Genomic DNA, 27,360 nt, shown 5'->3' on the forward strand with positions numbered 1-27,360 from the left:
TGCAAATATTTTTGCGATTTTTCATAAGACGATGATATAACCAGCATTTAGAAAAAAGATACAGATACAAACAGATAAAAATCGTTGTTATGTGAATTGTATTGAGTTGATTTGTCGCAATTACCAATCTCTGCTCTTATCTCATTTAATTTATAACACTTAAGAAAATTACAGCAAAACGCGCTCAACTATTATAGTAGATACATTGAAATTTCTTTAATTAATTATTTAAAATTTCATCTCAAATGAAACTGAAAGTCTAAATCGTCTACAAATGTGGCCGAAAGCATAAAAAGTTGCTTATGTCATTTCATTAACTAATTTGCATAAATTAATTTGGCTTTAAAATTTTAATTCGCTGTTAAATATATTGTATAAAAAAAAAATATAATAATTATGGTGTGCTAATAAGTAAATTTATTAGACGTTGAGATAAAATATAGAAAAGTTGAAATGGGCATCAAATATGAACCAAAATTATTTTTATGGTAACGTTTCTGCTTCATTTCATTCGAAGTAGAAAAAGTGCTTCGATTTGAAAATGATGTAAGAAAACTCTATCATAAAAATATCATAAAATCCATATTTTATTATTTTTATATAATATGGTATTATGCACATTTTTTTTTATCTAATATAAAAGTAAGTGCAACAATATTATTGAAGGTTGTACCAAATTAGTACAGAAGTTAGCAAACAAAAAACCATCTCAAAATATTAATGGGTGTAATTCCAATTTTATGGAGACTGTGATTAGGCAATGAATAGCAGTAAATTTAAATATTCTATTAAATTTTTAGAGAAGTTTTGAAACGCAGTGAATTATAACAACAAAAATTCTTTTTATATGTTTCTTATTAATTGCATTTTTAGTTGATCATACAGCCAAATAGGTTTTGGGCATTGCCGAATACTCATCGTCAGGTGTCTTGGATATAATACTTGTATTTAATTATTCGTAAATAAGTACTAAGATTGAACACGTACCCTGCCCTAAACAATTTTTACAATTACGCTATACACCGATATATAGAGCTTACTTCTCGGGATATGAAATTTTAAAGTTGTTGACATTCTACATTATATGCAATATTTTAAAGACTGATATCATGAAAGTTGGTGGAAAATGCAGGATTACTCTTTTTGTGGATTAGACAAAGCATACAAATATGATTTGATGTCCATCCGACCATATTTTGCGAATTGGATACAGAATACTTAATAATTCTTCGTCAGTAGTAGTTTTGTTGTTGTTGAGTACTAGGCGTATTTGAGTATTATGGCTTATTTGTTTAATATACTTTTTCTTTTATTAGAAGCCAAGGAGCTGAAATGCAGAGAAAGTTATTAATGTGAGAATCTATAAGTTGAGACTTGCTATTATTCAACTTAAAAGAAAACAAAATGCGACTATATATCTTCCTCTATAAAACTTTATAAAAGTGAAACATAAAAAAGTATCACTGCAATACGATTCAAAACTCAGACCACTATAAACCAATGTCAACGAAGAGACTTGGGCAACTAGTGTCCTAGAGAATATCTAATATCGATCTGGTCAAACTGGAACAAAAGAAGAACTTCAGAAATGCAAAATTTGGTAAAGAACACATATATATAGTCTACTTCGGCTAATACTTTACTTCACTGGGGCAGGTGTGCTGTTTCAACATCCCATATTGCTCAACAAGCTGTGAAGTAGAATCAGCAAGGTTTTTATTACCAATAATGACTTTTTCTACGGACAATTTTCTGACTGTAAACTAATGCAATAGAATGGTAGAAACCAATGAAAATTAAATAAATGTAATTAAATTGAAATATAAATTTTTTTCCACTGATCTCACTATATAAAATATAGCCTTTATCATTTATTTTCTTACAATACTGAATTTTTACATAAGTTAGAAATACAGCAATATTGTTATTTTTTATCAAAGTTTAAACATATACCATGTGACAGAAAATCAAATTTTTTTTCTCAAATACGGTTGCGCTTATTGCTACCATAAATACAACACAATTGAGATTCTATTTTTTAAATTTTTCAGTACAAATTAGGCGCCTATTTTTCCCACACATTAAATACAGATGAAGCAAAAAATAACTTGTAATTGAAACATCTGACACCCACCTCTGATCAGAAATCATTCACTAAACATCAATATAAACCTTTATAAGGCCACTTTTGTACTTCGGCCAATAAGATTAATAATGCTAAGCTAATTAAATAATAATGAGAAATTAAAAAAAAAAATGAAAACTGTATCTAATCTCAAACCAATCTATTGACTGTGAAAAAATTAGTCAAATAATTTTGGGATAATCCAAATAATTACTTAAATCTTATGTGGAAAATATGTGATTGTTTTTGTGAATGTTGATAAGACGAATTTTCATTCCTAATTTATAAATATGACAGATAGTTTTTCTTATTTTGTTAATTATGTGTTTTATTCATTTTTCACACATTTACAGTTTTGCAACGATTTACTGCCTATGAAAATATAAAATAAAATTTTCCACTGGAATAAATTTGACTGATTTGTTTTCAATTTTTAAACAAAGTTTGCATAACGTGTGCACTCTTCACGGTAAGAAATTTTTTTTTCCTTTTAACTTAATATAGTTTTTTTTTTGCATTAAAACTAACATCGGTTAAGTATCTTCCTCGTCAAGTAGAAAATTTTCTTGGCATATTTATCATTGTCATGCTTGATGACAAATGACGTTAAACATGACATGATTGCAAGTGTTATTTATATTTCATTTTTAATGAGTTTTTATATGTTGTTTTTGTTTTTGTTTTTGCTGCTTTGACAGAATCGTGCTTTTGCATATATCGTTTTACCGATTATTGTGGTTATATACCCTAACAATACTCCTAAACGTCAAGTTTTAAACGCATGTCTGATATTTAATCATCATAAATACATTTTTTTTAAAAGGCTAATTTTTTCTAGAATATCAGATTGCATAGCAGAATTTCTGAATCTTCTGATTCGGTTATAATAGACAATAAATCAGGTGCTACATAAACTCTACAAAATAATGTTTTTATTGCATTTTAAATGATATCGTATCGAAAAGATAATCTACAATTCTTAAATAATATTTTAATTATAATAAATTATTATTAAATTAATAATAATTTTGATGAAGATGAATTTCTATAAACCGTTAAGCGCGCTCTATTATTGTCACCAATTCAGTCTTCTAACTGAAATCTATTATTATTTCATAGTATTATAGTATTGATATACCTTCTGTAGTTAACAAACAACAAAATCCGAGTACTTTTTGAGCAGAAGGTATAGTATTGATAATTCGATACTTTTTAGGTTGTTTCTTATTATTATTATTTTTAAAATTTGATAAATTCGATTTATTATAGTTGATATTAGGTATTAGATTATTATAGACCATAAAAGCCACGCGTAGAAAGCCATGTAAGGTCCATTGCGATACCAGATCGGAGTTTTATTTATAGCGATAGTGTGCATCGCTGTTGCTGGAAATGAAAACTTTTTTGAAGTATTTTTATTTTTCTTTATTTTTTTGTTATTTTTTCTGTTGTGTTTTAACTTTCTAACTTAAGCTTATAGTATGTTTCCATTGGCTTTGTTAAACCAGTTTATTTACTTGAGATTCCTTGAATTATTTAAATCTCAAGTAACTCAATTGTTCTAACGAAGCCAGTAGAAAAGTAGTATAGGGCCTTCAATATTCTCATATATCTTATGTATCGTAATAACTTCTTGAAACTATTCCATTCATGATCGTTTGTTTCTTTTTTTTTCGTCTTCTGGTATTTTTCTTTTCATTAAAACGTAAGGCATTCACCATCCCCATATATCATACTTTCTGTATTGTAATTTTCAGTCAATGTTATTCCATTCCATAGGTGAATATACATGACAATATTAAAAACTATATACTATATGCTTAGTTTTTTTAGTGATCACTTAAAGTTCTTACAAGCAGAGATACCATTATGACGATTAAAAGAAATTTTGATTAATTTTTATTCTTTAAAATAAAATATTCTTAATATAATATTCTTTATACTTTTACATTTTTTATTTATTTATTTCAAATGTGTTATATAGATATTTTATTCAAAATATTAAAGCATATATTCGAATAAATAAATACATTTTGATCGAGTTCATTCGTATTGAAGGGCAGACTGAAACTATACATTATGCTTGCAATACATTAACATATGTCCAAACTCGAAAGAAAGAAAAAATCGAGAGTGATTGGAGAGAAGATCGTAACTACGTTACCTTGAATTACTCCATATAGTAGAGGTTTCAAGAAGTAGTGAACTATAGCAAAAAAAATGTTATATATTTTTTTTTAATTTATTGAATTTTTGGTTGAGTAGACAGCTGTTTCGAGTATGGTCAGCTTAATATATAATTCACATAAATATTTAATAGCAATTATAATGTTTATTTATATAAACATTTTATAAATCAAAATGTCATTTTCCAAGCTCGAACTAAAACACGTTTATCATAAAAGTCAACATTATATCATTTTAATAAAATTTTAACTTTAAGTATTTTTACAACATGTTACATGCAAAATTCTCAAAATATCTGAAAATAAAACTTGTCTTCTTGGAACACCACGCGTTTTGTAAAGCGGTGTTGTCATCATTTTCTGTGATTTAACATATCTGCTAACATGTCCAACTTTGGTTAAACAATATTCGATCAATGAATCTCTTAGATCGGCCACAAACTAGTATAATAAACAAGCCAATATAAAACTTACACTTCTCTGGTCAATGTATTTAAGATGATGGTGCGCAGCTGTCTGTGTGTCAATTAAAGATGGTAAGAGGCAGAAACTTTCATTTTTGTATACTACCGAGTTCATCAAATTGAGCAACCAGAGGAAATGTTAATGAATTTTAATAAAACGGCAAACAAACAATCAAAAAAAGAATGATAAACTTGATGATAAAGTTAAAGTTTAAAAATTAAACATTATATCTATGTGTGAAAGATGAAGATGAAAGATGAAAAATGTGCTCATATATTTAAAATTTTTTTAATTTTTTCTATTTATTTCGCATATGCAAGTATTGTATATCCGAATGAGTAAAAAGACCTGAACTATGACGCCATGTGAAAATAACTAAACAAACAAGCCAAAAGTTTCCAAAAACCTATAAAAGCTAAAAACGAAAACAGAAAAAACAAACAGAAATGTAGGGAGAAGTGTTACTTTTTATTTTTGTAATGTTTCAAGACTTTTGATGTATGGACTTTGTTGGTTCGTGATGACTGCTGATGCTGCTACTTCTGCTGCTGCTGCTGACGACATTTCTGGTGTCGAGTATAAGCGACAAACTGGCGGCTTAGTTGCCAATGACCTCGACCGCAGTTGAAATCAAGTAATTATTTTTCTATACACAATAAAAAAGTTAATGAGACTATATATGCATTGAAATACAACTGCAAATAGCTGGGAATGTTGAGATTGTTGCACTTTGATGTCACTGCATTTGCTTGTAATGTCATCCACAGCTCAGAGAAATAATATTGCAAATCAACTTTTGTGAAGAGATTTACAACACTGTTTTTGGTTTAAGTAGATAAAGAGTTAATAAAGCCAAGTTAATTATGACCAGATTAAATACCATTTAGCCGACAAAACGTTTTTAATACATCAAGATGCTCATTATGACTAATTAAAATAATATTAATTAAAATGCAGTAATGACTTGAGCAAAATAAAAATATATTTTTATTTCAAATGCTTTAACTTAATATAATATTTAATTGTTTATATTTTTTTAAATAAAATTGGGAAGTTTTGTATATCTAGCGAACGTTTAAAATTATTTATTTTTTTATTTTGTTTTGTTTGTGAAATGTATAACTTTCACATTTCCCCTTTTTTAATTGAATAATTATATTACAATAATTTTAGCTAAAATATTTTTTTAATTTTGGTTGCATTTCAAGCTGAGTAAATAAAAAAATTAAAATAAATAATTAGTACGAAATACTTAGACAATCCATTTAATGATGTAACACGCTACAGTAGCCAAAAGTTTGTTTCCTAAGTCTTTTGTTTATTTCGAAGTGCACGTAATTTGTTCGGTTTTACGCCCTGCTATTTACGATTATTTATGCTCCAAATCTAAATAATTGCAAAAGATCAATTTTAAGTAAAAGTGTAATATTTCAAGTAATATACTGTAATATTATTTTATTATGCAACGAAATATAATTTTAGGTAAAAGAAATTAAATTTTAAAATTGAAATCAGTTAATTAGTTTGCTAGTAAAATTAGTAATTATCCGTATTTTCAAAATGTTCAAAAATAAAAAGCGAAAGGCATAATATATAAAAAGATATCGTATAGTTAAATATATTATTTATATTAGCTTGTAAATTATTTATTATCTTTAAAATAAATATATGTTGTTTTATAATATTATAAGCCACGCCGTGTGCGCTTTGTCAAAAATAATATAATACTAAACCCTGAATTTTTTTAAACTAAGTATTAACAAAAAATAGTACTAATGCTCAAGTTAGTCCCATAAATATATCAATCAATTTGCTAAATATATCAAAAATGTCTTAGTTTAGAAATCAAAGAAGTTTAATATAACATAACTAAGTTAAACTGTTTGTAAAATTTTTTTATAAAAAACTTTTTAAATAGTTTTTTCACGTGAAGCATTTTTTTTATATTTAATTTTTTAATGTTAACTTTTTTTTTACCAAAATAACTGCCTTGTATCGCGAGGTCCATCATTTTAAATATAGTACGTAATATTTTTTTTTTTGATTTTTCACGTAATAGTTATATTTACCGCATATCGTTCCGTACCGCGTTTCTTTGAAGGTACCTTAAGTATATATTTAAGCATATTATTCGTCTTATTAAATTAGCTATATTCATTTTCTTTTCACATACACTAGGTTGTTCTGATATTTTATATTCAGTATATACATTTATCCGGGGGAATTATAAATTAAAAAACATGTGTAAAGGTCACCCTTTTGTTGTGTTCTCTTTATATAAATATAATTTTTCTAAAAACTAATAGTGAGATGTATGATAATAGAATAAACTTAAGTATTTCTATAATGCATTGATTTCTGTATATCTTGATCTAAAATATAACTGTAAGTTGCCTCTACCTACCTATTTCTTATTGCATTTGAATACAACTGAACTTAAATGGAAGGTACTAAAGAGAAGTATAACCCCACAGTAAAAAAACGGGTTTGAGTTTTGATTTTACAGACTAAATGTTGTAGAGGCTATGTCCAAAAGGCCATAGCCCTATTTAAAGGTGGTTTGTGAAACTTTAAATGCTTGTAGAATTTTGTGTTTTCTTCAAAAATCTTCAAAAATCATTTGTAGATTATAAACAAAATCACGTCTGCAATACACTGCACCATCAATCAGAGCAATGAAATGTTTAACTTCTGATGACCTATCCAATCTTTTAAATAAGGTCATATTTAAATATATCTATAACTGTGTTTTATAATGAAATAATACAATTCTATTAATGTAGGGTATTGCAGTGAGTATCGGGTAAGTCTCATTTTTCTTTAACTTTGTTTGGTTGGAATGAAGTTCCACTTTGTAGAAAGCCTTTACAAACAATCTGCTGTTCACGTAAAATAATTCTGTCTGATATCTGATATTTTATATTCTTAAAGTACTGTACAATACCAGCATATAGAAAATAATAATTATTTACACATATACCATACATTGAATTTATAAAAATGATATTTTCTGTTTTTATAATATTAATAATAAATTTTTTAATATTAATATATATACTATTTCTATTATAGTATATAAATAGATTTACTTTAAACTTGACATATAACCAAATCACACCAAATATAAGCATCATCTTCCCACATAAAATCAGAAAAAGCTAAGTTAATTTTCTGTGTTTTATAGAAAACTTGATAAAAATACACATTTATATCCATGCTTATTATGATTTTTATTGAAAACTCAGTTTCTATTAAAACTATATTTAAAGGTAAAAAAAAGATTTTTTTTAAATATTTTTTATAGAAATTTTCTATCTCTACTTGTTTACTTATCTATAAATTTCTAATAAAAGTTTTTTTTTTACATATTTTTGCAGTTGCTCATGAAAACCAAACGCTTTCCAGCAAAGTCGGGATTCACGTGACATGCACATTTGGCTATTCAAAAACAAACAAATCATGCAAAAGTCTTAACTAAAAACTGTGTTTTTGGCAAGAAACGAGAAAAACGTGCGCTGGCGCACATTCCATTACCACAAATCACCCAATATGCGCCTCAAGTCATTTAACCTAAAAACAGTCAAATAAAGTGAAAATTCCAAATAAATAGAAATAAATAAGTGAGAAAAATAGAAATTAATAAAAACGCATATAAGTGAAATTAGCCAAAATATTTAATAATATAGCAAATAAAGTAAATAAAGTAAATAAAGAAAATTCAAATAATTCAATTAAAATTTATGTAAAATCAGTCTTGAAGTCACCAAACATGTATCGGTCGAATTTCTACGAATCCACCTGCCTGCGATGCAATGAAACAGTATACCAAGTTGATAGAGTGGGTCCACTTAAAGATTTCACATTCTTCCATTCGGGTTGCTTCAAATGCATACACTGTGGAACAAAATTAACCTTAAAAACATATTTCAACAATCAACATAAGCAGGATGACAAAGAGGTAAGGCATCTAACATATCTATGGAATAAAGTTAGTATATTTAATCCTATGTGTATATGATAATTAAGTATAAGTAGGTTTCCATTTTATATTGCATACATCGATAAATGATAATGGTAAAAATTTAAATTTTATGTGGTTTAAAAAAAATTATAATTCTTATTTAGGCCTTGTGCGAGTTCGAGTAAATTTAGGTCAAGTAAATTGAAATTTCCTAGGGATTTTTTGCACTGCACTTATGTAAATATTTATTTATTTATTGCACTTATTTATTATTTTTGGTTAAAAGTTTTCAAATTTATTTATCTATTTATTAAACACCTTATAAAATTTTCACAATGGTAACACCTAATTTATCTAATTTTTATCTAATTTACCTTATTCGAAATTCTGGTAAATACCAACATTCGCTGCCATACCGACATAATTTACTATTTCCCTAAATTTAGCATCAATTTACTCGAACTCGCATACGGCCTTAATATTAAATTGATTTTTAATAGCGGTTTTAATGAAAGAAACTTAATTCTTAATATAAACTATTGTATTTCGAATAGCATTAAATTACAGCATTACCATTTTATTAATTAATTGAATTTTTGACTGACCATACAACTGTATCGAGTATTGCCAAATATCCATCAACAGTGGACATGAAATTATTTCATGTATTTGATTATTCGTAAAAAATTTTTTGAAACTGCAGGTACCAAGGATTGAACTCATGCCCTGCCAAATTTAAATCTTAGAGTCAGCGTTCATTAGCCAATTGACCCAAAATCGTACTTGACTTGTATGTTTTTATTAATTTACACTTAACCAATTGACTTGCTATGTTATATTATAACAGAATCATAAAACAGCTGTAGAATAATTGCATTAATTAATTATAGTTTTATTTTTAATTGTTAAATTTCAATACTATTCTTTTGTAGAGGTATTATATATTGCATGATTTTATTACTCTCTCTTGTGTATAGAATCTAATCTAGGAACCTAATAAGGAGAAAGTCATGCTACCTTTACCCCACGATTCGCTCAGACGAGATCGAAAAGGTTAATGAATATTTTTATTCATATTTTATTCCATAATAATTTTATATTAAATTTATTTCTTATTTATTGAACTCTTGATTGAACTCTTATTTAATAAAATTTATTTAGTTAAAATTTTATATATTTCATATTTTTATGAAATAACTACTTACTTACTTGACCATAACAACCTGTTGTTAAGTTTTGGTCCGAGGCTTTCTCTTGTCTCGTGTGTTAAACCTGACTAGTACCTCCTCAATTTGACCACTAAGTCCGATGCAGATCATTTCTCTACTTAATCCAACTGCTACCATAAATACTTTTTTCGCTGGAATAAATATAGTCATCCATTCTTCGAAATGACCGAGCCTGCGAAATCGCCGCGTGTTACATTGTAATGTTACTGTTATGATAAAATTTTTACATATCTTACATTCTATAATGCGATATATACCTGCCACTGCACTGCAATCCATTTGGAAGTCTTCCATAAAAATTGTAGCGGAACCGTTTAACAAAGATCCAATTGCTCACTTTTTCTTTGAGGGTAGAATCGTAGTAATATTTCTGTTGAATGTCACTCTCCGGATGATTTTATCATTTTTATCGGTAAAACTACAGACCTTTATATATCACCAAGTTTATTAATTGTGTATCCTTTATTCAAAGCTTTTCACCAAACTACTGATCGATACAATGGAATTAGGCGTACAACCTCTACGTACATCCATAGTGTTTACTTTGACTGAAGATCCATTTTTTATTTGTTGTTTGGATCTGTTTACAATACAGATCCTTGCGTTAACTTTGTAAAAGCATTTTATTTTCTAGATACAGTTAATGAGTTTCAATAAGTCTTCTTAGTATCCATATAATCACTTATTATGCCAATGAAGCAACAGTCCACTAGACATTGATTCAATGACATAGAACATGGTTCAAAAATTGATAAAATTAAATATTATTTGACTTCTTTTATTTAAAGTGATAAATTATCTTTTACTTTCAATTTTAAAAAAAGATTTTAAAAAACCTAAACATAAGTCTGAAGACATATTATATAAACAAATTATTCATTATCTCTTAAAAATGGATGCAATCCAATTACCTTTGCAAATATTTTCCTCTTAATTTTGTTTTCAAGTCTAAAACATCGCTTCGGTGTGCCACATTCAATATGGTTATCATGACAGTTTGTTAGGAATATTATGTTTTCCTGTTCCGCCTTTTATAGTTTATACAAAATATTTTTAAATTAATACTGAAATTATATATGTGGATTATAAAAATACGTAACTCGCAATCGAGTCATTACTAATAATAATAAAATTTTTGAATGGCTGGCAACAAAGTTACGCAAATCCCAAAATGGCGCTAGTCAAAATGGTCTAAACAGCTCCGCCATATTTGGCGGGCATCGACTATTTTGCAATAAAATCACCTACATATTATGCACATTTGATGTAAAAATTAATTAATTAATGAAAATACGAATAGAATATTTAAAATATCTGTACGTACAATATTGCTTAAATTACCTAATAATATGTTTTTTCAATAATTCTTATTAGTGACAATATACTTATACACTTAAATATCTCATATATAAAAAAAGCAGAAAAACAAAAAATTAGTCGTCCCACTATAATAATCATCAAAGTACTGCATAATTCTATAAAATTGATCTTATTGATCCACAACAACCACATGTCAATACTATTACATTTAGTTATTCGCTCAAAGGATCTCTTTTCAATATAATATATATTATTTCGCCTTATTTTTCTAGTCTCCTTGACTACGCTCATATATTATACGTATATATAAATATTATTGATTAATGAATACTCAAAAATTACAAACATTATGTAAAATAATAAATGGATACTAGCACCCTACCAATATTCTTCTTTCTTAGCATTACGGTGCTCGGTGGACCAGTGCTTCCTTAACCGATTCTTGCTATCTGACTCGATCTGATGTCAAGTTTTTTCAATCGCTTATTAAAACTTCTTCAGAATCTTCTAGCCAGCTCTTTCTAGGTCGGTCTCTTCTTCGGCATCCAACTGTACCAATATTACACCAGTCCAATCTTTCTTCAGCTGAACTGTGATTTATGGTCACAGTACAGTATAGTAAACATTTTCAATAAGATTACCGAAATATAAGTAATTAGTTAATTGTGTCCTCAATCTTCAATACTTAAAAATTTTGTTATATACTATATATATAATTGTTAGTTATTTGTTATTATTGTTTTTTTACTAGTATTATTTATTGTTATTTATTTTATTTTAAAAAAATGTGTTGATAAAATGTAAATAACTATCAAATGATTTATTTATTTTATTTTCAAACAGGTCTATTGCAGTTCACATGTACCAAAGAGCGGACCAGGTCACCTAGATCAAACATCTGTGGGCATAAGACAAGCCTTGAATGCGCCGCGCACCAACAAATATGTTAACGAACAAATCCGCGGTACACGCAGCGAAGTCGACGGTAAGCAAAATCTAATTCACGCAAAACGTGTGAATTTTAATTAAGTCGCCATACTTGCTGTTAATTTAATTTAAATTTGAATGCCTTATATTTGCATACGAGTACATTTGCTAAAATACAATTCAATTGATATGGTGTGTATTTTATTGCATGCAAATGTAAATCTTACAGGTCCTTTGGGCTCACGTCAGTCTACGCCAAATGGTTATGGCAGCCGAGAAGTCAGTTCGCCTTCGCAGAATGATTCAGACTACAAATATGGTCGTTTCGATGCCAGCGCCCTGCACATTGCACATGCACTCAAGCAAACTGAGATACAAAAAGCGTATAACAAAATGCGTGAAAAACCAATCGATTTCTATTTGGTAAGCACAGACAATATGTAGATATTAAATCAATTTTATTACATAAACAAAAAACGGCATACATATCTAAATCAATGTAAATATATAAAAGGCCATTTTTCTTCTTCCATTCAAAAAAAATTAAAACCTTTTTTTTTAAATTTTTGCTCTTCAATTAATGATATTCCAGTTTAAGCTGCTACTAAAATGGTTCCATGAACACGATAAGTGTTATAAAAATCTCATAAGGCTACAAATCCTTTTTGTAGACTTCAAATAGACTCTTGATAGTCTTATAAGATCTAAAATCTTTATTGCTTTGGCATGGGTAGGTGCTTTTTAAAATTTTGTTGGTCTATTTATTATGATTTTTGATTACTTAAACAGGCTCTTGATAGTCTCAAAAGATTTGAAGTCCTTAATGATTCTTGAGCGGTCATTAGAAAAAGTTACTCTTCAATGCAGCATCAAATAATCTTAGGTATTAAACTCTACACTATGAAATTTACTCCCTGGAAATTTGAGGGAATATAACTACTAAATCATACCAGCTATATGTTATAAGTTTTCCATAAATACGCTTTCTAGAATTTTACCACTTCTTAGAACTCCGTGCCACTACCACAATATCACACTATCAGATACATATGCATATAGCTGGTACAATACTTTGCATATAGCAAATATAACTTTGATCTTGTAGACAACTTTACCTATCTTGTTACGTTAATCAACAAAACCAATGATAACAAATGCACAATAGAAAGCAGCCTGCAGGCAGCTAACAGTTGTTATTATAAAAACCTGGACTTCAGAAATCTAGACTACTCTCCAAAGCATGAGCTTTGGAATCTACAAAACAATAATAAGGCCAGTAATTACTTACAGTTGAGAAAGATCCGATTAATAGCTTAGATGAAAGATACTCACCTGATCTCTAAAGGGAAAATTGTTCGCCAAATCTATAAGCCGATCCAATAAGACGAGAAATTAATTCATTACTGAAAAACGAAAATATTGTACGATTGTTTAAAGAGCAGATACTTCAAGTGCAATACAAGTTGTAGAACTGGGTTTTTAGAGGACTTAAAAAGTCTGTTCAGTCCCAAATCAATGACAACAAGACACAGAGACCTACTAAAAAAAACGATAAGGAGACATAAAGATATAAAAAGGCTGAATGTTATTAAGTGAGAGATCCTTTCAGTGAACCGAAATGAAGAAGAAAAGATTATACGAACTACTAAAAATATTTAAATTAAAGAATATTGTATATTTGATTGAAGTTTATAAGTTTCTCAACCGATTCTTTCATAGACGAAGAAAAAGCTCATGTATTTAATAGTAGTACAATATTTCACTCAATAGTTTTTATTGCAATAAATTTTGCTATTAAGAAATTTGTATTTGTATCTTTTGACTTCAATACGTAAATATTGTAAATTAAAAAACGATTCAGTGCAGAACATGAAATGAAATTAAACCTCATCCGATGTACCGAGCACTTTGCTGCTTTCTGGTATCAGTTTGGATAACATTTTATGGTCAAAATATAAGTGCCTATTGGTAGTTAAAATCAGGCGGTTGTGCAATATTTATCAAATAGGTTTTTATGCTGCACAGTTGGAGTTTTACATAGCACAACTTACAGGTTTTTGTCTATTAATGAACGCTATTGCATGCTGCATTTTGAACGAAGTTTTTGTGGAAATATTTAATTAATGCAACGCGTGCAACTATTTTGCTTTGTTTTTCTGTTTTTATATTGTTATAAAACATAATTTAATTTGAACAACATTCGCCGTCAGTATATAAAAATACATATACTGCATATACCGCATATACTACATATATGTATAGAGGTTTAATTCTACGATTGAATGATTTGCGTTCATTAAAAGTTTCATTAACATCAGTTTTTGTAAATAAGTTTGTTGCTTAAGTCTTTTATTAAGGTGAGCGTTACAATTGCATTCGACTTTATACAAATTAAGAAACATATAAATTTTAAAACAATTTTTTAACTTTTCAATTATAAATTTATTGTTAATGTTTGAACATGATGTATTTTAAATTTCAAACTAAATTTAAAGGTTTTCCAGACCAGCAGTTATAACAGTCTTTCAATCTTTATCGAATAATGTTCGATAAGACTTATGATTTGACTGCTACAGCAAGTAACTTTTATTAAATATTAGATTTTTAGATCTTAAATCCAAGGATTGTTTGCTTATATGCATTTAATTTCTGTATCCTATAAAAACTCTTGTAAATATTATTTGCTTGTCTGTTAACCTACTACGCAAATGACAATAATCTCTTTATATATGTTATGTGTTTTTTATATACACATCATATATTATACAAATAAATAAATACATTATATATACACATATATAAAAAAATAATAGCCGTAATTTTTTCTTCCAGAGTTGTGAAAAAACAACATTAAGTCTGGTTAAAAAAAGTTGGCATCACTTTTAAAATATGTTAAATGCTGTTTTTTGACATATATTTTTGGTTGTGTTATATATATTTATTTTATATCATTTGTAAATGAAATGCTCATATGATTTTAACGGATAACTGAAATTTTGCAACATATTTTCAGTAAATATTCACAATAGACTGATTTTTGGATTAGGCTGCACTGAAATTTTAAACATAAATTTTTTTACGAATAAAACCTAACTCTGAGGGATTTAAGAGTATTATTTTCATACTTTTTTCTTTGTAAGTTTCGAGTACTTTTTTTGCTATTCTGAAAGAAAAAATTACGGCTAATGTTGATAACTTTCAAGATTCTATGATGTGAGACTTTTCTCCGAATTCTGTTTATCATATAATTACTAAAATTTCTTGATAATTACTAAAATTGAAGCTAATAATCTTTCATTGTTCATAATCAGCAATTTTTCCTCGGTTTACTTCAACATTGCTCTCAAGAAACTTAAAGAGATAAAAAGAAAAACTAAATCCGTCCCGTTAAATTTGAGTTATTCAACAGATTTTTCATACTTACTGATGAACATTTTAACAGTCAATAAAGAACTTCTTTATAAATTTGTTTCTTCTGGAGGCCAAAGCTGTGCGGTTAGAGAGAAAATTTATTATTACTTAATTATTACTTTTTTTGTAAGAGTGAGTATTAAAAGAAATGCATGGGTCCTCTGCGTGGGTTCCTACATAACAGTGACCAGAGAGAACTGCAGTGTAGTGAATGTAGTGAACACCAAAACTGTTTGCTTTTTTATTCCCTTTAATTTTCCTATGACCGGGAACCCAGATAAGTGTGCTGTCAGCTAGTAGGTCTCGCAAAAACTGAAGCTAACAATAAAAGTTTTTAATTTTTCGAATTTTGTCCCGAAGTTGATGCAATTTGTGTATAAGAACTCAGTATATTTTGATTATTTAAATATATCAGTTTTAAAGTTAAATTATAAATATTTTGGCATATTATTATACAAAAATATAAAGCTATAAAAATGTCTAAACATATCAACATTGTGAATATAACTCCTACATGTTCCGATTTTTTTTAAATAATTCATTAATAATGTTTGAGATTGACTTCATTAAGATTGCTGACGTTAATAAACAAGATAATGCATTAAAATTCGTTTAAATGTTTTGCAAAATTTAAAGTTGTTTGTTGGAAAAAAATTAAATTTGAGCTTTGCGTGGTTAATTTTAATTCATAAATTTTTTGTAGACTTACTATTTGCATCAAATATAAGCTAAATTAGTTTTAATTTTAATTTTAAAAGCAACTTGCTCTTTTGTAGCAGATTTGCTAAAATATTTATAATTTAAACAATTACACGATACTGAAATAATATTAAAAAAAATTATTTTACACAATTTGAAATAGGAAAATATTTAAAAATATTAAAGAATATTATAATCGAAAATATTTAAAAAAATTAATAATGTTAGGATAGCCACGATATTAAATAATTAATTGAGTGCCGTTGTTCTAATAGATATAGTGATAGTAGTTATTTTGGCTGTATTCAGTTCTAGCATGCCTTAGGTGTTTCTAGTACAAAAAACGTACTTTTAATATTTACTCAAAAAAATAAATATATAGCCTTCATGCGAATATATATTTTTATTAATTTCTTCAATTATTTATTCCAGCAACAGAATAACTATTATTCAGTATATAAGCCAAATAAGTGAATTGATAAGTTTTGTTAACAAACTTAGTCAGAAAAAGTAGCACAATATCTAATTTTATTGCTAAAACAAATGTGATTCAAAATTGTGATCCAATAATAATTTATTATTAACGGTAATTTCAGATTAAAATACTGCACTTCAGTTACGAAGTACATAAAACAGATTGACTTAATTGTGATTTTCAAAATGTATTATTTAGTGAATGAACGATTGCATGTTAATGAGTGCTTGTAAAAATATATAATACGTATATAATACGTGTATAATACAGTTGTCTATTTTATCTGTTAAAATGCTAGTACATAAACGTTTTCAATTAATGCGATTAGCATCAGTGATTACCTGCTTTCACCACCATCAACAGCATCATCTCTGACATCAATTAATAAAACACTTACATGAGATAGTCTAGTGTGCAATAAAAAAAAACTACGTTTTTTACAAGACAACATTAAATTGCTAACAAAAGTTTCGTATTCAAAATACATATCGCTTCAAAGAGATATAATCCAGTTGGAAGCGTATCACTTTGCTATCGAGTGAAATAATGGTTGGGGGTCAAATCTGGCAAATGCGGTAGGTGCGGAAGCAATTCGAAGTACCATATGATTAGTGGAATTTAGCCATGATGCCAATGACTTGTGATATGACGTATTGTCTTTGTGAAAGAGGACTTTATGTTTCTCCATATGGAGTCGTTGTTGCCCGATTTCTTCCATATAGCAATCGCTGTCGATGGTCTGGTAATTTTTAAGGTAATCGATTCACAATGGATGTCATAATGTTTTTTACCGTTTTGAGCGAGGTTCGCAAGTTGCTGTGCACGTAGCTGACCGCCGATTCGACTTTGGAGTGATATGGTAGATTCAAATTTTGTCCATTATTACATACCTACACAAAAAGTTATTTTTATCTGGTTTTAACATCCAAATAGCAATTGTCAACAAATGCTTTACCCACTTCGAAAAGAGCTTTCTCATAGACAAATTTGATGTAAAATATTCTTTTTAAATCTTCAAGGGGCCAGCTAACTATCTTCTACAACTTAATTTAATGAGTTGTGAAGTTAAAATGAGTTTTGGGACTTTCTCAATGTTTTCCAGAGTCACCACCGCTCTTAGGCAACCAACACGTTGTTCTTCTTGTTGTTGTAACCCGCAGGGATCTGAAAACAGATAACATCTAACGATTACAAGACAAATACATGGGTTGAGTTGTGAATTGGTGGTGTATGGGATAAGGGTGAGGGAAAAGGGAAGAGGGAAAGATAAAGGATGTGTAGGATTTAAATTGAAATTAACCCAGGTACAGACAAAGAAACCTAGCCACTTGAAGAGGGTGTGTCCAATGGTCAATTGGACTAAGGTTTGTGTACCTAGAAGCACAAGAGAACAGATGGATGGTTGAGCTACAGTTTAAAAACCAACGCGTTCGGCATATTTGGAATTTGTATGGGTACGTTTCTATTATTTTCTCACATTCTATTAGTTCTCTCGATAAGACAGAATCCGGATATCATTTATCAAACCCAACTTTTGCTCGCACGAATTGTTTTCCGTCCAAAAGCAATGACAAATCAAGATATGAAATTGCTCTGAAAATATAAAAAGTAACGTGAATAAAACTAATGTATCCACATGAGTAAACGTTTAAATATGTTGTAATTTGGCAGATATCATTTGAAAGCTTCTTCTATTTGCTGCCAATGTATCGTCTAACGGACTTATTAGTCAATGTGTTATAAAAATTTGTAGACTTAAAAAATGAACCTTAGGTGATTGCACAAATCCAATCATAAAACTGCAGTAGAACTACTTTGATTTAGATAATAATTATTTCCTAGTAAAACATAATTTTTATTATTTAAAATTATACCAGTGAAATGATAAATTTCAAAATCATATAATAATTTGAAATACACAATTTTATATGACGGGACAATAGATCCATAAGCAAAAGCATATAAAGATTGCATAGTAAATGTACATTAAAATGACCAAATACGGAAGCCGTAAAAGACATAGTCACCGACTATATCACAGACAATTACACTAACGATTCGTATGAACGTGTTTACGAGTATAAACAATGGTAAAAAAGTAACAACTAAATGCAACATGTTGCAAAAGTAGCTTTCGGCCAAATTTGTTATTGTATTTTTAGTTTTTATTTAAATTTAATGCAACTGAAATTAAACAATTGCATCGCAATTTCCAATATAACCACAACGTAGACACTTGTTTTTCCGGCTGTTGCAGGCTCTGCATTTGAGCTATGCATTTGAGCTGCTGAACGATATAAACTGCGTTGCTAAATTATGCGGCAGAGTGAAAGTATCTCGAAATGCTGCAGAAGTCTTTAATACTGCCAGCAATGCATAGCAATGCATAGCAATGCATTTCTGAGATGCTTGCGTGTGGCTTTTTTTTTACACATACATTAAGACCGAAAAGTTTTCGGAAATTCTCATTTAAAATTCGCGCGCTGTATATTTTTCGATATTTTAAGTTTATGTAGTTTGGCAGCACTAACCACAATTACTATGCCAAAAATGAGCGCGATCTGTCAGACAGTTCGTTTACGGCAGCTGTTGAAACCAGTTCACCTCAGTAGGGCGTTGCGAAAAAAACAATGGAAAAAAATATTGAACAAAGAGTTTGCATCAAATTTTGTGTTTCGAACGAAATTTCGTGTGCAGAATCGTTGCGAATGCTACAAAAGGCTTATGGGGAATCAGTTTTATCGAAAACTCAAGTTTATGAGTGGTACAAAGCCTTTCAGGACGGTCGTACGACCGTCGAAAACATTTCGCAACGCACTACTGAGGTGAACTGGTTTCAACAGCTGCCGTAAACGAACTGTCTGACAGATCGCGCTCATTTTTGGCATAGTAATTAAGGACAGTGCTGCCAAACTACATAAACTTAAAATATCGAAAAATATACAGCGCGCGAATTTTAAATGAGAATTTCCGAAAACTTTTCAGTCTTAATGTAACACGTTTTTATTATTATATGAAATTAATTGGCGGAATTGGGAGGAATAATCTGTGAACTTTTTTGTCAAATTCATTGACAAAACAACAAAATTTATTTAAGAAGTTCAAACTTTAAATTGACAGAAATATTTATTTGATCATTTAATTCTGTCATCGCTGCTGTGGTCAAGTAGATTTTTGGCAAGATAACGAAATCTAATAATTATCATTATCTCTCACTACTTTTTAAAATTATTTTACTCTATGTTGACATATTAAAAATCTGTAATTGATGGAGGAAAGGCTTGTAATCTTGCAAAGAATGAGATCAGAAGCATTACAATAATGATTCTAGCAAATTATATATCAGTTCAACGCAGTGGACTAGCCAAGTTGCGGAGCAGGCAATGGGGGTGGTAATTTATAAATTTCTTTCATAAAACTGATAAAAAGATTTCTAATAGTAAAATAGTGAAATAGTAAAGGAAGTTCAGTTTAATATTTATTTTTATGTTTTTTATTACGCTTAATCACTTTTCGGTAGCGCGGTCATTACCATATAGGCATTCTTAAACATCCTTCGTTCACATTCTTAAGAATAAAAAATATTTTATTCTTAATAAATAAAATATTTTCATATAAGTATAAAAAAATGCATAAGCCCATGTCCTTTCAAACGGTAGCACAAGCCTTCATTAGTCACGCTCATAGCCCTACGAAGGTTAGCGTGGAGCAACCTAAGTTACTCTCGTGTCCCTATTATGAATCGTTAATGTGATCTTTTAAAAATTCTATAATAAAAGTTTCGTTTTCATTATACTAAAATCATATCAAACTAACCTAACTAATCCAAAAAAAAATTTTAAGATATTTTTTTTAATTGTCTTCATTAGCTTATAATAAATAAATTATAAATCCCTTTTTCATGAGTTTGTTTTTTCTCTCGAATTTTACTCCTTAAGTATTGCGTGAAATCCTAAATCTTGTAAATGTATTTAAACCGAATATTGACATTTATTTACTGTTAGAAAGGCTGATTTATGTTTCATAAGAAATAGCTTCAAACCACCTTATATGTTTCAAATTAAATCAAAAGTTGTATTTTCCTGTAATGCATCTCTGAGGAAGATCAGTAGACATAACAACGTATCTCTCATTCAGTTGTTTAGCAGATAAATTGATACACAGATGAGCAATTATGAACTATATCAATTATTCTCTAGGTATCTACACATTAATCAGTATCTGTTAGTCTTTAATATACCCTTCTCAAAAAAGCAGAAATTATGTGACAGTTTGATTGCGCTTCAATTAAATAAATCTGGCCGCGTTTTTATACATATAGAGCTAGGAAACTAATAAGATTAAGTGAGATCGAATTTTTAAAAATTCTTCTTCTTGAAAAGTTTTTTTCTGAAAAGCCCATACAATTGTCAAAGCAATTAAAATGGTTCAAGTGGAATCCTTGAAATAGGAGTACAAATATTATAGAAACCCTTACCTTATCAAAACTACATATCTTACCAATATTTCTAGTAACTAAGGTATATTTTTCTAATAAAAATTAAGGATGGTTTTTAATACAGATGCTATTGTTTCATAGTTGAAATAAAATATTTTCAAAATTTATCTTATCACGCTACGCTATATGTGAATATATCGATATTCAAATTTTCCAAAGTCGTTCGATTATGATTATGTTTGCAAATAACTAACAAATGAAAACTTTCAGTTTCATTTGCTATAATTTTAAAATTGCTGCCTGTGCGGTACCAAAAATGGAAAAAGTTCAAAATGTTCGAGTTTTGCACTTTCAGATTCATTTCCGATTGCGTCTTTTTCTCACAAAAACTCTTATCACAATTTTGTGACTGTGAAATAATAGATGTGGGCGTTAACAGTCGGTGTTTAGATAGCACGTACCGTTCCAGCATTGAAAGGCTTTTGAACTATTAGAGTAAAATATTACGGAAACAAAAACTTCGTAAGCAAATTCGAATTAAATAGTAAATATCTTTTTTTTTAAATTTGTATTATTTAAAAAACTCAATGAACTTGGCACTGAAAAAATGAACGAATGTGTAATTTAGAAAAAAAAAATTTAAGCACGCGATGAGAAAAGCAATAATTAATTAATATCTGCAATTAAAAATGAACGAATATCTTGTAATTGTGGCATCAACTCGTATAAAAAGATATTTTGATTCCATGAATTTTGCTAGTCCATCAGTGCAATGTTCAAATAATATATTTAGTATAAATGCAGAATAATTAAATATTCAAAGACCATGTCATACTATCGTGTTCATGTACTATCATATATAAAAATTTATTAATTAAACGTTTAATTGATAACATCGAAATACACAGTGCAGATAAAACACAGCAAGAGTTCATCAATGAGAAAATTAATTTCAACAAATTAGTAATAAAATATTAAACAAATAAATTTTTTGAAAAAAAAATAAATGTAATCTTATAAAGAAGCAAATATTGCATGGCCTATGTCTGTGCCCATAGACCATTTCAAATTCATGACATGCGTCAGCAAATGTACAGTATTCCATAGCTGAAAGCATGCAATTATCAGATATGTTTGTTATCTAAAATGCAGCTAAACTATTTGCTCTACAATAATTTCAAATATAACAAATTCAATACAAACAAAGCAAAAATTACAGTATTTAGTTAGTTCACTTAAGCATAACATACAATAATAATTAGTCAAGTTAGCACACCATTGCAAATAAAAACTTTAATGAGATGCTTAAAATACTTATAAGAAAATAATAAACCAATTATGAATTTTCTATTAAACCGTAATATTTATGAAAGACTGTATAACAATTTAAACATAAACTATAAGTCAATAACATTTTAAAATATAATGTAAACTTTTCCAAAAGTGAACTAATCATATAGAGTGTCTGTTGAAAATTTCTTCTCCCTCTGTCTTGCAAAGTCATTGTAAGGTGCACGAAATGGATAATAATAAAATACACACACAAAGTTTTTTGTAATTGCTTGCTAAATCCTTAATCCATAGGAGTATTCACTATCTCTTGCAAACTCATTGCAAGGTGCATGAAATGCACAGATTGTACGAGCATGCAATTAGTAACAACAAAATACACGCGCAAAGTTTCGTGCAATTGCTTGCAATCTTGCTATACCTAAATCCATGTATATATGCTTGCAACGAAACAAAAAAGGAAAAAAGCAGCTGTTTTGCCATCTCATGTGAGATGTTGCAATTTGCAACAGTTGTTTTGTTGCAATTTTAAACCATCTTTTTATCCAGTCAATAATACAAAAACTTTTTTCGGAATTTTTTAGGCAAGAGAAGAACAAGCACGTTTGGAGATGAAACATCGTAAAGAAGAAGACGATTTATATAGAAAATTTGCACGTAAACGCGAAGAGGAGGATCGGAAAATTCAAACTGAATTCCAAGATGAATGGGAACGTGAACTACAACGTCTAACTCATAAATTTGAAAAAGAATTGGCTACTTCAAGACGTAATCGCGATGAACAAAATATACTAACACTTCGTCATGAACAACAAAAGGAGGATTTGGAAAAAAATATGACATTACGGCGTAGTAAAAAGAAGGAGAGCATTACTCGTAAAATGCTCGAACATGAACGTTATGAGACTGCAGCTCTAGTCGATCGCCAGTCAAGTGAAATGTTGGAATTAATAAGTGCACGTCGATCGGAGTACATGCAAAATGAAAGCATATTTCTTGATGATGAATTCACTGAAGGCACAATACCTCTAGAATATCCAATGTTAGCACCAGAACCAGGACCACCAGCAGTTAGCAAATTCCAAATATATACGGATCCTATAGAGTTCGAAGATGTCGATCGCATAGCCATATCCGTAAGTGATTTATTGAATAGTTACTGTTATTACATTAAATTATTAATTATTATTAATTTGTAGGTTGCGCAAGAAGATCAGAAAACTTTTACTGACTTAGTGCGTATGTTGGTGGGTCGTTGTACAACAGATATTGAAAAAGCACGCACCATTTTCCGATGGATAACGGTCAAAAATTTAAATGCTATGCACTTTGACGATGATTTACGTGGTGACACGCCTATGGGTCTTTTAAGAGGAATTAAATATGGCACAGAGAGTTATCATGTGCTATTTAAACGTTTGTGCAGTTATGCTGGTCTGCATTGTGTGGTTATCAAAGGTTATTCTAAGAGTGCTGGCTATCAACCTGGCGTCAAGTTTCAGGATTCACGTTTTCGTAATTCTTGGAATGCAGTTTATGTGGCAGGTGCTTGGCGTTTTGTGCAATGTAACTGGGGTGCACGTCATTTAGTTAATGCCAAAGAAGCACCAAAAACAGGACGTGGCAAGAATGACAGTCTAAGGTTAATTAATTTTTTGCAACATTTAAAAAGAAATAATATTATTACATATTAATTATGTAGATATGAATATGATGATCATTACTTTTTAACGGATCCACGAGAGTTTATTTATGAATTCTTTCCGTTACAAGAAGAATGGCAACTACTTAAACGACCTATTACATTGCGAGAATTCGAAAATTTGCCATTTGTACGGTCTCTATTCTTTCGATATGGTTTGCATTTTGCTGACGAAGGTTATGGTGCAGTTGTTTTCACAGATGATACGGGTAGGTCTAAATTATAAATTTACATATGTTAGAATAACTAAATTCATATTATGTTAGGGGCAGCTACTGTGCGTATAGCCATGCCTACCGATATGCAAAGCTGTCTAATTTTCCATTACAACCTAAAGTTCTATGATAGCGATGAAGACTCCTATGATAGTGTTTCATTAAAACGATTTGTTATGCAGTCAGTCGTGGGCAATATAGTTGCATTTCGAGTACATGCACCTTGCTCCGGCGCATTTTTATTGGATATTTTTGCAAATGCTGTAACACCGCAAGAATACTTAACTGGGGAGCCAATGAAGTTTAAGTCTGTTTGTAAATTTAAAGTAAGTGTTGAAATGATAAAACATCAACAAAATGAACATACATTTCAATTTTATTACAGATTTGTTGTGAAGAGCTGCAGACAGTTATGGTTCCATTACCTGATTGCGCTAGTGGTGAGTGGGGTCCAACAAAAGCTACAAGACTATTTGGTTTAATACCAATAACCCATCAGGTAAAACTAAACTCATAATTAGTTAAATATAATCTTAATTCTACTCATTCCATTTTCGCCAGGATCCACTCATATTTGCTGGACGAAGTCTAGATTTACAATTTCGCATGTCACGTCCGTTGACTGATTTTATGGCTACGTTGCACAAAAACGGCATTGAGGAGAAGAAATTATCCAAATATGTAACACATAGCACACTCGATGACATTGTGACTTTTATAATTAAGTACGTATATTACTCATATACCATATGTCCACTTGTAGTTACTAACAATTTTAAGAGGTAAACTCTGTAGTATACGAAATGCTTTTCGTGTACTGTAGGCATTTTACATGTACGTTATTAATATTAAAAATTTCACTTTATAATTTGATCAGAAATACTCATTTAAATAACAATATAGAATATATAAACGTATATTTTTTTGCCATTCTCACAATATTTGTATTTGTGTGTTGCAGTTTTCCGGAGGAAGGCCAATACGGTTTAGATATTTATACACGTGAATTAGGTGCGCCAACACACCATAACAGCAATTCAACAAGTGAAAAACATCTACTGACCCATTGTTGTAAATATTTGATAAATTCTTCGAAACGAAACTAATTTCGAATAAATTAAAAATTGTTATTACTTTTATATTCCCAAAATAAATGTTATGAAGTAATTTTAGCCTAATTAAGCATATTAAACAAATGTATGAATTAAAAACATATGTAATAAGCAAAACTTTTATAAACAATTTAATATTATCTAAAGTTTAAAATTTAAATAATATAACAATATACACATAATCGAAGGAAATAAGGATCCCATGTAGGTGGATAATTATTATTTTTATTATCGAAAAAAACACGGTGCTAACACACACAAATTTTATTAGAAAGAACCACAAAGCAATATTTACAGCTTATTAGTTTAAAAATTAAAACGCATATTTTTTTATTTATTAAAAAAATTTGCATTTTAAAATTAAATAATATTTGTAATATATTTAAAAATGTGTGACTTATATTTATGTTATTACAAGTTATTTTTAATTAATTTGTTATGCCTTCTAAACTAGTAATATATATTTATATTTTAATTGTAGCCACATTCCCAAAATAAAACATATTTATATTCGTACTTATGTAGATAATATTTTATATATAATTTTGTACATTTTTTTTAACATATTTTATACTATGCAGTGTTGATTAAATAAATAATTTACTAATGCACACAAAGTCAGCATTTAATTAATTCATTAATTTGTTCTTAATTTCGTTGATGATGGAAAGTTTGGGCAGATAAAAATTCTTATCACACCACAAAACTTATTTGGTCCAAACGAGATAAATTTTCTACAAGTCAGCTGCTGCAACTAAATCGGCACCAACTTACCACTATGGTATCGGAATTTACTCGTATCATACTTGCTTACTAGCATGCATTATGACTTCATGAATTTTGTCAGTATTGCGGCTCCGTAAATAAGGAGGAATTTGGATTTTAACTCATGTGTCAGTACCCATCATTGGCACAAAAATTCAAGATTCCAATGTTTAGAAGCAGTTTTTCTAACTGGCCTAACAGAGCTGTAATACTACAAAATTAAAGACACAACCAAGTCCATTGACTTTACAGATTGGTTCCTGTCTACTTGAATTGGAAAATCGTCTCTTCTCAAAGGAACGCTGTTTGTGCAACAGGTGTTTGGGTTTTCTATATAAGGTATGGTACCGCAACGGCCTATTAATTATGCTTTCATGACTTGTAATACACAAATCTACCATTCCAACCTAACCTACATTAGTTGTTGATGAAAACTGATAAAGCAATTAACTGCAAACTTAAGCAATAACAGTCTATAAATTAGTTAAATTTGTAGACTTTATGAATACCTTTAAAATCATTCTCAATACCAATCTAAAATTCTAGGACTATCCCTCTTCGGTATCTTTTTCACCTTTCTGGAACAGGTTAAAAATGCATGACATTGTATCAATATCAATCAAAATATTATTTTGTAATCATATGTGGGACTGATTTGGATATCTTGGGTACGCCTGTATGACAATGGAGTTTAGTAAAGACAACTATTTTTTTCACTACGTTACATGGCAATACCTATAGTTTGTTTTGACGAATCTGACTTTCAAAAGTAATCATACGGAAAACTGGGGTGGAATATCGAAGTACTATTTTAAATACAAGTATAAGCAATAATTGTATATAACACCGATAGGAAAAATAAGAACCATTTTTCCAGAAATCTAGTATAGTGGCGCCCATACAGTACATTTTAAGTATTTAAATTTAAAAACTAAGACATGAATTTTTATTAAACCATCTCTAGCACAAAAATGAAAACCACAATAAATGCTTACTTATTCCAGTTTTATTCATAAAATATTTCTTTTTAATACATTTTG

General features: G+C 29.0%; 2 protein-coding genes across 2 annotated transcripts in view; one reads left to right on the forward strand and one right to left on the reverse strand.

The window, feature by feature from the left end:
• Positions 1-6,902, reverse strand: part of LOC119674081 (RNA-binding protein cabeza-like) — a 10,842-nt gene extending 3,940 nt beyond the window's left edge. Inside the window, exon 1 of the mRNA XM_038085206.1 lies at positions 6,846-6,902. Within this exon, the coding sequence (XP_037941134.1) occupies positions 6,846-6,902 (57 nt within the window). The remainder of the gene's footprint in view (positions 1-6,845) is intronic.
• Positions 6,903-8,134: 1,232 nt separating this feature from the next.
• Positions 8,135-25,666, forward strand: LOC119678279 (hillarin). The gene is made up of 10 exons (XM_038090033.1): positions 8,135-8,734; positions 12,130-12,271; positions 12,443-12,636; positions 23,111-23,662; positions 23,726-24,168; positions 24,229-24,437; positions 24,495-24,769; positions 24,829-24,942; positions 25,005-25,168; positions 25,405-25,666. The coding sequence occupies exons 1-10, from the start codon at positions 8,546-8,548 to the stop codon at positions 25,547-25,549; spliced, it is 2,427 nt and encodes an 808-aa protein (XP_037945961.1). The 5' UTR covers positions 8,135-8,545; the 3' UTR covers positions 25,550-25,666.
• The last annotated feature ends 1,694 nt before the right edge of the window (positions 25,667-27,360 follow it).

The sequence above is a fragment of the Teleopsis dalmanni genome, chromosome 2 (genome assembly GCF_002237135.1).
Source record: "Teleopsis dalmanni isolate 2A chromosome 2, ASM223713v2, whole genome shotgun sequence".
Taxonomy (NCBI): domain Eukaryota; kingdom Metazoa; phylum Arthropoda; class Insecta; order Diptera; family Diopsidae; genus Teleopsis; species Teleopsis dalmanni.

Excerpts from the sequence above, each read along its gene's own strand:
- LOC119678279 (XM_038090033.1), top strand. The coding sequence starts at position 8,546 with ATGTATCGGTCGAATTTCTACGAATCCACCTGCCTGCGATGCAATGAA. Across the intron at positions 24,169-24,228 it reads GGCAAGAATGACAGTCTAAG|ATATGAATATGATGATCATT; the intron begins GTTAATTAATTT and ends TTAATTATGTAG. Across the intron at positions 24,438-24,494 it reads TGTTTTCACAGATGATACGG|GGGCAGCTACTGTGCGTATA; the intron begins GTAGGTCTAAAT and ends ATATTATGTTAG.